The 13,029-nt window shown below is 43.4% G+C and overlaps 1 protein-coding gene across 4 annotated transcripts; it reads right to left on the bottom strand.

The window, feature by feature from the left end:
* Positions 1–27: 27 nt before the first annotated feature.
* nexn (nexilin (F actin binding protein)) lies at positions 28–10,655 on the bottom strand. Of its 4 annotated transcripts, XM_088313820.1 has the most exons (15): positions 10,535–10,655; positions 9,234–9,565; positions 8,966–9,163; positions 6,898–6,982; positions 6,684–6,832; positions 5,313–5,513; positions 5,057–5,230; positions 4,664–4,855; positions 4,306–4,497; positions 3,469–3,513; positions 2,720–2,914; positions 1,993–2,214; positions 1,263–1,451; positions 842–1,199; positions 28–701 (listed from the first exon to the last, which is right to left on the bottom strand). In XM_088313820.1, exons 2-15 carry the CDS (start codon positions 9,528–9,530, stop codon positions 688–690), a joined length of 2,511 nt encoding a protein of 836 aa, XP_088169946.1. In that variant the 5' UTR covers positions 9,531–9,565; positions 10,535–10,655; the 3' UTR covers positions 28–687. The 4 variants fall into 4 exon arrangements, with proteins under 4 accessions (XP_088169946.1, XP_088169947.1, XP_088169944.1 ...); XM_088313821.1 differs by lacking the exon at positions 3,469–3,513 and having other exon boundaries at positions 28–1,199; XM_088313818.1 differs by lacking the exon at positions 10,535–10,655 and having other exon boundaries at positions 28–1,199; positions 9,234–9,545.
* Positions 10,656–13,029: the final 2,374 nt, after the last annotated feature.

The raw sequence follows: 13,029 nt of genomic DNA, 5'->3' as shown, positions 1-13,029 counted from the left end.
ACAAAAGACACCAAACGGTGATATTGTTCTTCATTTTATTACAACATTTTCTCTTATGTGTGACAAATAAGAATGCGAGCCAATGCTTGCTTTCTTGTCAAACTGTAAAATAGTTAACTACCATCCAGCACAACTGCATATCAAATTTAACAAGAGTATTACAGGTAAAAATAACTTAAGATGACAAAAGGTCATTGGAGAAGATTTGAATTAAAATGATGCTCACATTTCTTTCCTACAATATGTCACCGGCTTGACATTCTCATCATTTCCGTGTTCAGAGACTCACTGCAGTGGCTTTCTACTAAAGCGATGACTGCCAAGTCTTTGTCATTTCAGTTGAGCATCACAACAATAAATTTGCTGGTATGTTGAAAAAGACACAAGCACATCGTTGATTAAATTATTCTGCAAGTCCGACAGAATATGAAAGTAACATGGCAAACTTATGAGACTTCTACAAGAATCTTGTCGGTGTTTTGGCACAGGTCACCCCCTAGTTGCAGCTTTCCAACCGATTAACAAGTAAACATTCTGCATTTTTGTGTTTACGCGTATGCCTTCCATAGGAATGCCAAGCATACTGCCACTTGCTTCCCTTTGTTGTTTACGCATGAGGGACAAATAAGTTTGTGTTTGTTTTTTTTATAGATACAACAGGAAAAGTTTCCAGCAGGTGGAAGAGCCTCAGTAGTCATAAGCTGTAAAACAGAAAGAGAGGCGCTGTTGTTACCTGTGGCTCATTAATGAAGAAAAGTAGCATGCAGTCCAATCAGAAACGAGGCTGGAGCGCCCGAAGGATGTTTCATGCAGGCATGCCGTCACACCAGCGTGGTCTTACTTTCGATCGTGAGGATGCAGGTGCTCGCCGCCGTGCCTCGGCTGTTCACCGCCTTGCACATGTACTCGCCCTCGTCCTCAGGGAAGGTCTCGGGCAGGTAAAGGCAGTACGTCTCCCCTCTCTCGATGTACTGATAGTCTTCACAGTCTTGGAGCATCTCTCCCTCAAACCACCAGGTCACCTCCGGCTTGGGCTCCCCGATGATCTTGACGGTGAAGCGGACGGGTTCCGAGTCCACCACAGACTGGTTTTTGAGCGGTTTCTTGAACCACGGGGCGCCCGACCTGGCGTGCTCTTCGTCGTCTTCGAAGGAGCCATTGACGATACTTGCCTCATCCTCGACGTCGTCGTCCTTTTTCTGCAAGTGGGTGACACAAACAATTCTCATTTTGTCCTGATGCACAGAATGTGAAAACGGCACCTTTTGCAGGGCAGCATCGATCTCCTGTTGTTCAAACTGCATTCTCTGTAGCTTCTGCTCCTCTATCCTCCGTCTCTCCTCATCCTCTCTGGCTTTGGCCATTTGCTCAAACCTGGCTCGCATGTCCACCTTCTGTTTGAATGGTGACTCCTCACCCCTCGCCGAAGTCATTTCGCTTTCATCCTCCTCCTAAAAAAACAGTCAACAGGTCGAATATTATCCCCCTTTTCCAACGTATGCTACGTCCTCTAATCGCCACTGCGCTACTACTAATATAGATGCCTTTCCATCAGGAAAAGCAGGTACTATGCAAGCCAGATGATCCAAGTGCACCGAGCCAATATCATATAGACAAGAGGTCTTCCAGGCCTGGTTTCCTGGATGTTTCTTTCTGCTGCAACACATCTGATTCAGATGATCGGATCATCAGGAAGTTCTGCAGAACAGAAACTGGAAAATGATTCTGACCATTTATTGGAATCAGGTCTATTGCCGCACGGAGAAATGGAAAACATCCAGGAAACCGACCCTAGAAGAACAGGATTGAAATAGACGATGATCAAGGTACCGTTCTGGCCTTGACTCTCCGGCCTTATTCATAAAAATTGTCAGATGAAACTGATGTATGGTTCAATTTGATACGAATTTGAACTAAGAAGAGCCGCCGCCGCTAAACAAGGCAATTATTTGGAGCAAGCTAGCGTAGCGTAGTTGTTGCAAGTGTTCTTACCTCTTGGCAGCGTTCAGCTTCTCTCTCTTTAATTTCATCATCGGCCGCCTTCCTCCGAGCTCGCTCCATGTCAATCTTTTTCTGAATCTCCTCTTCGGTCAGCTGCTTGATCTTCTCAAACTTAGACTTGAGATTCTTGGCCTGGATGGAGCCAGTCCTCTTCAGCTTGGTCAACTCTTCGTACTCACTGTTTACGACGTTGGTGCTTTCATTCACTTCTTCCTGTGAAAAATACGAAAATGAATCTTCATTTGCTTTGCTTCGACGTCAAGTATTGACTGGACTGAACGTCCTTGACATGAGACCTTTTGGGCATCACCACGAACATTTGGTTAGCACATCCGCCTCGTGCAGAGGTTGTGGGTTCGAATCCCGCCCCGGTGGGTTCCAAAAAACATGCGTCGTAGCTTAATTGAACACTCTTAGTTGTCCCTAGTTGTGATCGTGCGTGTGAATGTTTGTTTGTGCGTCTGTGTGGTCACCGTGCCGCCCGTCTACTTTTATGTGTTTTTTTTGTTATGTTTTTAATATTAACTAACTGATGACGGAATTTTGTTTTCAGCTGCCACATTTAGCACCATGCACAGGGACTGCAGTTGGAAATGAGCTTTGTAGCTAAAACTGGCGGATTTACCCAAATGTTGATTCATGCGCACTGTCCCTGTTTAAAAAGGAAAGCAAATGTTGAGTTTGGAGGATTATAATTGCAACTCTGATGGAGGCTAACCTCGCCCATCTCTTGTCGGAGTTGTTCAAACTCCTGCTTCTCCTTCTCCAGTTTCTGTTTGCGCTCCTCTGCCTTGCGTCTCCTTTCGGCCTCCTCCTTCTCCTTCAGCCGCTCTTCAAAGTTCATCTCCAGTTTTCCTGGGTGTAGCGCCTCCTGCGATTCGCTCCTCATTAATTCATCCTCGTCATCTAGAACCTGCACACATTAATAAAATAATTACATTCTAAAGCTGCATTTAATGACTGGCAGCAAATACATGAAATAAGAATAATGGCGAGCACATAATCAAGTCGAGCACGACAGGTGCATCTCAATAAATCGTGGCGATCGTTATTTCGGTAGTTCAATTCCATGAGTGAAACTCATATACAGTTAAATACAGATTCAAAAAACTGAGACTCAATTATTTATTCTACTGAAATAAAACAACGACTCAGCAATATTTAAATTTACTGAGAAGCACCTGTATTGTGCAATTGATTTAAAAATGTTATGCCAACAATGACATCATCAGCATTGCATCAACTTTCGTGAGACACATCAAAAAATACCAAAAGTAGCCAAAGCTTGACTACATTGCGTTTGTCGAATATTCAGAATGTAAATCACGATCACCAAGCAGTGTCGACACAATCATCCTCATGTCACTGCGTAAATACGGTCAAGTAAAACCTCTTTTTATAAACATTTCCGTTTCTGTTCATTTGTGGTCAAATGTATTTGAAGTTTGGTAGAAATAAATATCTTACTGTTTCATCTCCAAATGGAGAGTTCTCCTGATCCAGGCTGGCGCTCTTGAAGAAATCATTTGGACACGGGAACAGCGTTACAAGCCCATCACAATAAAACACATCAATTGTTGGGGAATTGGACTACGTCGTGGGGAAGGTTGACACAGCTATTAGTTTGAGTGTCTCATTTTTCCATTTTCTAACAATTAGTATTAGATTATGGAAGTCTTCACCAAGAAAACACTTGGCGTTTACAGGTAAACAAGCAGAATTTGAGTGCATCAGCCAAATATAAGTCAAATAAATCCTTTATTTCTCTGCAAGGAACTTAAACAGCACGACCAATCATGTGATTTATGTCATAATTACAACCACAAAAAAATATTATAAGTCGCCCTACAATCGGCCAAATGTCCAAGCTATGAAACAAGGTAGCAACTCAGCCAATCAACTGCTGTATTGAGTTGATGTAGGGACAAAGCTCGACATATTGGCGGTTGGTGAAGGCCGCCCTCGAGGGAGCCATTTTGGAATGAGGAGTCAAAAGTAGGTTCGGGATGTCGCAATTTGTATTCGGTGCAAGTGTGCATGCAGCACGTCATAGTAAGGATGGACATAAAGTGCTTTGTTAGTTTGGAAAAGAGGTAGAGGTAAAGCAGATGATGTTGATTTGGTGTCTTGTAATTATGCTAAAGCACGGACGGACTTAACATGTGCCTGAGTCGTCTTTGAAACTACTTTCATTAGACTGATGGGAGAACAATGAAGTCTACCATGTAGAAATTGCATTCCAGTGATGAGCGGATGTGAGACCGATCCCAAACGCAGCCATCGTCTTTGTTCATGTGGACTCACCATGCTTTTGCGTGCCTCTGCAAAAAGCTTCTTCTCCTCTTCCAGTCGCTTCTTGGCCTCCTCTTCTGCCTTCTTCTGCTCTTCTTCTCTTCTCTGGCGCTCCAGATCCTCAAAACTGGCGCAGATCTTTCCAGGTTTGCTGCCCTCCAGGTTCACTAAGGCCATGAGCGCCTCGTCGTCCTCGTCGACAAGCTGTGCGATAAAGCAAATCAAATGATCTTTGAAACCAAACCAGGTTCTTGCTGCTTCGTGGTCACGTTTGCGCCTGTATGAAACCTTTGCGCACCGTTTATCTGTGTAATGTGTTTGAGAGGATGAAATTGTCTTTGCTGATGATTTAGTTGCGATCAATATTTACCATGCTCTTTCTGGCTTCGGCAAACGCTCTCCTCTCCTCCTCCATTCGTTTCTTGGCTCCTTCCTCGGCCTTCTTGCGCTCTTCTTCCACTCGTTGCCTCTCAAGTTCTTCAAAGCTCAATCTTAGTTTTCCGGGTCGAAAGTCGTCCTTGTCATCCGGAGATGGCGTCTGAGTACCTTCCTCATCGTCCTCCTGGTAAGACACAAACAGGTTTTAACCGGGCAGAAGATCACTGGCCACAACATTAGGAACACCCACCCTATGAGATCCACAAGATGTCTGAACTGTGGTCATATCTTTGCTTTTCCCAAAAATATAATCCAAACAACAATCAACATCAACAATCCCATTTTATTTAATATGACAATTAATTATTAATTTGGCAAGATTTACCAATCCCAGTCGGGCCTCCTCAAAGGCTTTCTTCTCCTGTTGGAGGCGCCGTTTGGCATCGTCCTCGGCTTGCTTTTTTCTCTGCTCCTGCCTTTCCCGCTCCAGTTCTTCAAACGTCATCTTCAACTTTCCCGGAGACAGCTGCACCTTTTCCACAGGCTTATCCTCTTCCTCCTAGTAGGGAAAAGAAGGTGAGGAGTTTTGAAGCTAGCAGTACGAGCAAAGCTTCAATATTCACTTGTGTGTATGCTCCAACCTCCGGGACAATCGAGCGCCGTTTGGCCTCCCGGAAGGAGCGTCGGTTTTCGTCGTAACGTCTTTTCTTCTCTTCCTCCGCTGACTTCTTCAGCTCCTCTTCTCGACTCTTTTCCATGTCCTCAAAGTTCATTTTGATTCTGCCCGGAGCGCGGGATGGCTTTGCGGGAACAACACGTACCAGGAGGGTGTCATCACCTTCCTGCCGTTCAAAGTTTTTTATCATGAATCCCGTCCGTGTCAGTCACGAGTCAAAAGGTTCATCAAGTCAACAGTTCATTTCATTTTCCATAATTGGGTCAGTCACAGTGGCCTCGTGGTCACAGTTTAAATCTCGCAAATGTGCTTGGCTGAGTTTTCTCGAGTTAATAACGCTTCCTCCCACATTAGAAAAATATAATTTGATGAATTGTTTCCTCATGTTTTCTTCATGTGTGTTCAGGTGTGAATGAGGGTACAGCCTGCCTTTCGCCAAAAATCAGCTGGGATCGACTCAAGCATCCTACTGAAAACAAGCACTGCCAAAAACGGACAATGCAAACTACACGACAACTTCAGCCTATTATAAAAAAAAAAAAGCATCCAAAATGTTCTTCTAAATTGAGAAATGCCAAGTCAGTCACATCCGTAGTTGTGGCAAGAGTGGAACTTTTGTTGACCTAGTGTGGCCATTTGCAGTGAGTCAGTCAAAGATAACGCAGTCTAATTTCGGTCACACAAGTAAGGAGGTGTGCAGCCAGCAGGAGGTGCGGCCAACACTTGCCAGTCAGATGCTGTCGACACCCGGCAGCTCTGCGACGTTCTTTCTCGTTGACCGGGTCAACATATGTGACACGGGACAATAATAGAAAATCATCAAATTGGATGGACAAAACGGTCTCCGTGTGTCAAGACAAAATACATTTGGGTGACTTTTTGGGGTGGGGGAGAAAAATGAAGAGGTTGGGTATGTGCGAAGGTTTTGTCTGTTTTGCTTTGTATGCTTGGGCTTAATATGGCAAAAAAAAAAAAAAAAAAGTTTTTATTGTCTTTCACCATGACGAAGCCATTTTTTTAAATGAACCCTGAGAAAAAAAATGTTTTCATTACTATAGCATCTAATATTTTTTAAGGCTGTAATCTATTCGAAGACGACAAAGACGTAGCATTTTTGTTATGGCTGGTAATCAGCTGACCTGACTGCCACCATTACGTAACCAGTGCAGGCTGACACTTGATTTGCTTTGGCCGAAAATTCATTTTGACTCCATCAATAGTGCCAAGTGAGCCATTTATTTTTTTTTGTTTGAATCTTAAATGTGGTTTGAAATAGCTCGTCACTCACGTAGCAGCGGATCTTTATGTGAATCTTCTACTGTCATTTTCTACTTACCTCAGCTGCCTTCTTGGCCAATTCCCTTTTGATTTTGTCTTTTTCCAGGTTGTCTTGCGTTTCTCTCCTCTTTCGCTCACCTTCCATCTTCTTCCTCTCCCCCTCTTGTCTTTGTTTTTCCATTTCGGCAAACTTGCCCTTCACACTACCTGAGGATTCAAACTCACATCTTATTCTTTGACCTTCCGGTTGTTTTGGCAACCGAGTGTCTCACCTGTGATTTTGGGGACGTAGGATTTCTCCACCTTTGCCGGCTTCACCTCTTCCTCCTCATCGCTGGAAGCGATGAGTTCTTTTATCTGCCGAGGGTCAGGTGGAGAAAGAGTGAGTGAGTGTTTACACTTGAGATGGGATCATCTCCTGGATGGCTCGGGAGCCATGCTGCTCTCTGCAAGAACAGAGCCCTAATCCCTGATAATAAGCAGGTCATGTGACCCACAGGTGGGCTTTTGATTGGGCTGTTGCACAGAGAGCAGATGACCATGCAGTGTGTCCAACCAGGCCAGTTAGTGAAGGGCAAGGGACAAACTCGGACGTTTGTTCTGCTTGCTTAATCCTCTCTCATCGCAGTGCACTAATGCTTTTCTTTCACCCCGGGCCATCTCAGGCACAACTTGTCGCAACTGCACATCCACATTGCTGACATTTTCCTTTTGAGTCTGGAAATGTTGTGTTCAACTTTGCATGCACGTCTATTATGCCAGTGTCCATCCGTGCAGAGTTTTTAAAACAGACGACGAACAACGTCTTGGGAACGACTAATGCGAAGGGCAACCATTTTGACACTCTTTTCAAATAAGACATTTGCTGAAAATATTTCTCCCTCAATTATCTCCTATTTGTCGTGGTAGCGGACAGCTTGTCCCTTCAAACGCTTTGCTTTGGTCATGGGCGACAAACCTCACCTTTGAACTATATTTTCTGACTATATTGACGACCCGTCAATTATCTGATCCGCATCTTCTCACGAGTGTCGCAGTTGTGCTGGAGCCTTTCCCAGCTTTCTTTGGGTAGTAGGCGGGGTACAGCCCAAATTGATTGCCAGCCAATGACAGTATGACAATTTGATGTTAAAGTGGATTTTTTTTTTTTTTTTAGATGGAATTATTATTTTATTTTTGCAAGAACATGCATGCTGGGGTCACTAGAAGAAATCAGGGGTCACCAATGTGGTTTCCGCGGGCAGCACAATAGCACGTGAGTAGCTCGCAAGCCTGTTCCAAAAATTGATGGGGCATTGTGATTTTCTAAGAATGTTGTATCACTGATCATTTCAAAACGTAAACAATGGTTGAGATTTATAGTAATAAAATGATATTTGTCATTGTGAGAAAGAGACATGATGATTGTAATCATTAATGTTATTAATAATAACTACAGCTGTCATTAACGAATCGTTTTAGAATTCATTATCCAATCGCCCCGCCCTTGCTTTTTGAGGCAGAAAATTGAGATTTAACCAATTTTGGTGGTTGACTTAGTCGACTTTTCCTCTCCCTATAGAATGGTCTCAGCGTATCTAAGTGGTCGCCCTTAGCGCTAATGAGCAGCCAATAAGTAGCTCTCTTCAAAAAGATTGGGACCTTCGCTCTAAATTGTCTGGATTTGAGTGGGAATGTTTTCCTTTTTTAATCAATAGGTGTCAATTTGAAGGTTAATTGAAGGCTCTGCATTGTCCATAGGTGTGCGTGATTTTTTTTTTGTCTAGATATTTCCTCCAATTGGCTTGCAACCAATTCAGGTGGATGTCACAGTACACGTCCTTTTTTTCAAATTTGTTCCGGTTACCGTTTGGACCAACATGCGGTCGTCAGCATTTGGCAGCTTCTACTTTTTGGAAGCATTTCATTCCCTTGCTTAAGGCTCACCAATCGATATTGGAGTAGTGTTGCAAGACATTTTTCTGACGCTGACTGCAGTTCAGCTGATCTAAACACTGGACTCTTGCAGCAGGTGTTCGTGCACAGCCAGAAAATGTGTGTTAGAGGGCTGCACTGCAACTTTGCATCATCAAAAGTTGCTGTCAGTTGGGCAGCCATGCGAACGCGAATATGAACTAAGCTTAGAAAAAGTGCAAAGCCTTGCTGCTGATGGCCTCACGTCTGTCCGAATGATCCCTAAAACACCAATTGTACCGTGACTCTTGGGCCTCCTTGTTTGGTTACTTTTGTCAAAACCAAACGATCTGATTGTAACTCGTGTGTGCGCGACGGCGAGCCGTGCCTCATCCATCATACCATGCGGGTCACACTGGCAGGTTAGTGGGCTTATCGGGCTTTGACCTGCTGCTTCCTGCGGTTCCACTCCCTCTCTTTGATGAACTGCTCCTTCCTCTTCTGCTGCTCGTCCTTGTTCCTCTGCCTGCTGCGCTCCTCCCTGGCCTTCTGCATCGCCTCAAATTTTCCCGAAACGTCACCCTTGTCTTTGCTCACGTTGGGCACGTAGCTTCTGGCCACCGGTTTTCTGGAGCGGAGCAATTTCTGTTGTTGAACAGCGGAAGGGTAAGTGATTGGGTCATGTGAATGGTCAAAACTTCCTTGGCTGTCTCACCTCTTTTTTCAACATAACATCAGACATCTCCATTTGTTCACTCGTGTCAGGTGGTGCTTCCTCCTCCTCCACAACCTGAGCTGTTTTTCGTCTTCTGTTCTTCTCAGCACAAGCCTTGTCCTTCCCTTTGCGTTCCACGCCGTTCACGTGTGCCTCGCCAGCCTTTTTCTTCTGAGCGTCTGGCGTCTTTGCCTTCTTCTCCTCGTCCTTTTGGCCATCTGCGTTGCTCACATGCTCCTTTTTACTTGAGACATCTTCCATGCTGGCCACAGCCTCAACCTGTGCCACCTCAGCCATGTTTGATCAGAGTGATAAGTTGATTTTAATGTGAGCTGCATAATGAAGGAAAGCGGATGACACAAATTGTTATCAGGAAAAATTGTCATTTGATTTTGTCCGGAATACTTTTTTTTTCTTTTTCTTTTGCTTTGTTTTTGGGGGAGCATGAAAACGCCACCATTTCAACAAAGAAAACTGCCCCACGCCCCGGTATGTTGGGGAAGGAGTGTGTTGCGGGCTGCTATTTTTAGCTCATTTTGAGGTGCTGGGAGGGACATGTGATCATGGCTATTTTTGATGAGTGATAGGCAGTTGCACAGAGCTCACAATGGCACCCACATGTCGCCCCACAAGCTTTGGAATAAAATGACCAGACAAAACGATGATTGCTAGAACCGCCACTGTTTAGCGGTGTCCTTCAATACCTTGTGCCAAGTATGAGAATCTTTGTGTGGTGAGAACAGACAACAGAAAATTATTGTTACTGTTTAATTAGGCCCTTATCTTTTAAAGCATTATTGCACATATTCCATGTTGTGGAGCAGGTTTATAAATAAAAATAAATCATATTTTCAAAATTATGATTACTGATTAGTTAGAATTGTTCACATGGGTTTCAATGTAGTGAGGCCTGTGGAATCCATTCAGGCTCATACCAATGATGATCTATTGCCGGAGAGAGGGTCAAATATATTGCCTTTGTTTAACCTATAACCAAATATATTGACTGTGCACAATCAAACCTGTTTCATTTCGAAATTGGAACATAACATCTTGTAGCACAATAACAGCAACAAGCTACAATGTTTTCCAGCAAGAAGGCCTGCTTATGGATAATTGGCCTTTGAATTAAATTTTACACACCTTTTAAACTTCAAATTTTAAACTTTTACTTCTTATCCCTTCAAGAATAACACACAATTGTAGATACATAACACTAAAATTGCGTTTTGCAGGTTTCTTTTGCCACATATACATATAGATTGCAACATAACAGGAATAAGATAAAATACGTGAATTACCTCTTCGTGGGTGTCTTTTTTTCCCCAAGAAGAAGATAAATAAACAAATATTCCTCAGAAGACGTTCGTGTGCAGCCAAAAGCGTCCAGTCCGATGGTGCACAGACAAGTGGAACGGTCGTTGTTGGTGACGTGCACTTTCCATAAAAAAGTTGGTGACTCTCTCGTGGACGCGCATTCCACGCTCATTCCCGCTTCAGCTGTTGCTTCGTGCGCGTGCACGCGGACAGACGCTCGTTCCGATGCTCTGCAGTCGCAGCTGCAAAATACGTGGAGCCTAAAATACAAAATGGATTAGATGTTGTTCATAGTGACATGAGCATTATTTGGTCGAAGGTTAATGACGTATATGATGCGCTTAAAGAACCCAAATGATACAACCGCATCAATAAACTTATGAAACGACAGCGTCACTCAAACTAAGCGTCATTGTCTTTCGCTAGAAAGACTTAATTACGTAACTATTGTATAGAATAACATTAAGTTTAACATTGTATTTGTATACCTAATAAAGCGACCAGACTATTAGGAAGCATTTTCTAGACATCCCTTCCAATGAACCTAAATTAATTACAAAAAAGTCCATGCATATTGAATTTAAAAAAAAAACGTATTAAATTTGTGAGACTGCACATATGACAAGCAAAAAAATATTATGTGTGTTGTGTACTGTAGCTACTCGAGATGACAAACACGATCCACAAATGTCTCCACTGAACATCACAAGTCTTTTTCCAAACAAGATAAATGTCATCTTACAAGACTGACCTGGAGGAAGAAGGATGTAAAAATGCTATGCTAACTGTTACCTCATGTTGTAACTAAACGGCCGGGCATTTTGATTCTTGTTACTGACATGGCATAGAAACACTCAACACGAGCAGTTGTGCCTTCATTTGCATTACTAGCGTGAAACTTTAGCGAGCTTCCTGATTGGCTATTATTTCGAATGACGTCACAATCATGGTGTCCGTGGCTAAGTCGATTTTGAGGCTGACCGACCATACACAGAACAATTTGCAATTGTAAATGTCTGAACAGGTGTGGCACATTGGATGAATGCTTTGAACGTCAGTCTCACATCTTTCGAGTTTGAGGTTCAAATGAGGGCTCAGGCCTCCCTGTGTCTGTTTTTTCCAGGTACTGGACCATCTCCCTCATTCCAAAAACCTGCATGATTGGTTCAACGAATGCTCTAAATTGTCAAGTCAGGTTTAGTTCTAAAAATCCTTTATTCACAATAGAGTCTCAAAGGGCTTAACAGATGACCGGGCTGCAATGGATGCTGGACGGGCAGCCCGTTACACGTTCGGTGATACTCAACAATCTTAACGAGAGCAACATAAGAGTCCATTTAATAAGATGAAGGCGCTGCAAAAAGACTCCTTTGGAGGAGTGGGTCCTCGTCAGTTGGTTGATGCGCAATTGTCCATTGGTTGCGAATCCGTACAGCAGCATCACATTCGGTCGTTGGCTTTTGGTTTAAGCATGAATGGTTGTTTCTCTTTGTGTGTCTTGCAATTGGCTGACGACCAGCCCAGAGTGTTCCCCGCCTCTCGACAGAAGTCAGCTGGGAAAGGCTTGGGTTTGCATGTGAGCGTGATGAGGACAAACACGATACAAATGGATGGATGGATAAAATATTCTCGAACATTTTTTGATACTTGACCAAGACCGTTTACTGAGCAGATTGAAAATAACTCTGAACACATTCCACAGTGCAGGATAATTGCTCGAGAAATCTTTTAGAGAATTCAAATAACTGGACCTTTTGCTGACTGACTGGAAAAATATTCTAAAATTATCATTATATGTGTGACCCACTTAAGGTTGGTTATTTTCATTGATAATTGTCCAATGAACTCGTAAAATAATATTTACACTGTCGTCATTAGCCAATGAATTCACGCCAATGTGGCTTGTTGTGTTTTGGAGGCAACTTGCGTTCTGGAAAATATGACCCTCAAGCACCGTTATCTCCCACTTGGCCTGTTCCAGACAGGATTCCTCACTAATCAGGTAGGAGGAAAAGCAGCCTCCCTGCCCTAATCCAAATATCAGAGTGAATCCGGAATCTCTATTGTAAAGTGACAGAAGCGATATTGACCCAAAAATCATCCTTTTTTTTTAGATGTTGAAGGAAGTTGGAGAGCTTGCATTAAACCAAGGGGAACATGCAACCTCCACTGCTAGAATATCATAGCCTCGGTTTGAACCCTGGACCTCAAAACGGTATGCTATATGTACTAACCATTCCTCCACCTGTGCTGCCAAGCCAAAGTATATAATATATAATCTCATAATATGATCACATCAGGACAGAAACAAAGCCATCTGGTGGGTGATTATGACCCTGGCTTCAGGCAGTCAATCAATTTGGCTTGCAACATGATTGGCATCACTCAGGGCCAACTCATTGTGCTCATTAGAATGTTGCGACTAGGGGGAACCCCCAAGCAGGTCAAAGCTCCAGCTAATGTGAACTTTTGGGAATCT

The sequence above is a fragment of the Idiotropiscis lumnitzeri genome, chromosome 13, assembly GCF_059441095.1.
Source record: "Idiotropiscis lumnitzeri isolate Australia: NSW breed Sydney's pygmy pipehorse chromosome 13, RoL_Ilum_1.0, whole genome shotgun sequence".
NCBI classification, from domain to species: domain Eukaryota; kingdom Metazoa; phylum Chordata; class Actinopteri; order Syngnathiformes; family Syngnathidae; genus Idiotropiscis; species Idiotropiscis lumnitzeri.
This window is presented reverse-complemented; position numbering and strand designations above follow the sequence as displayed.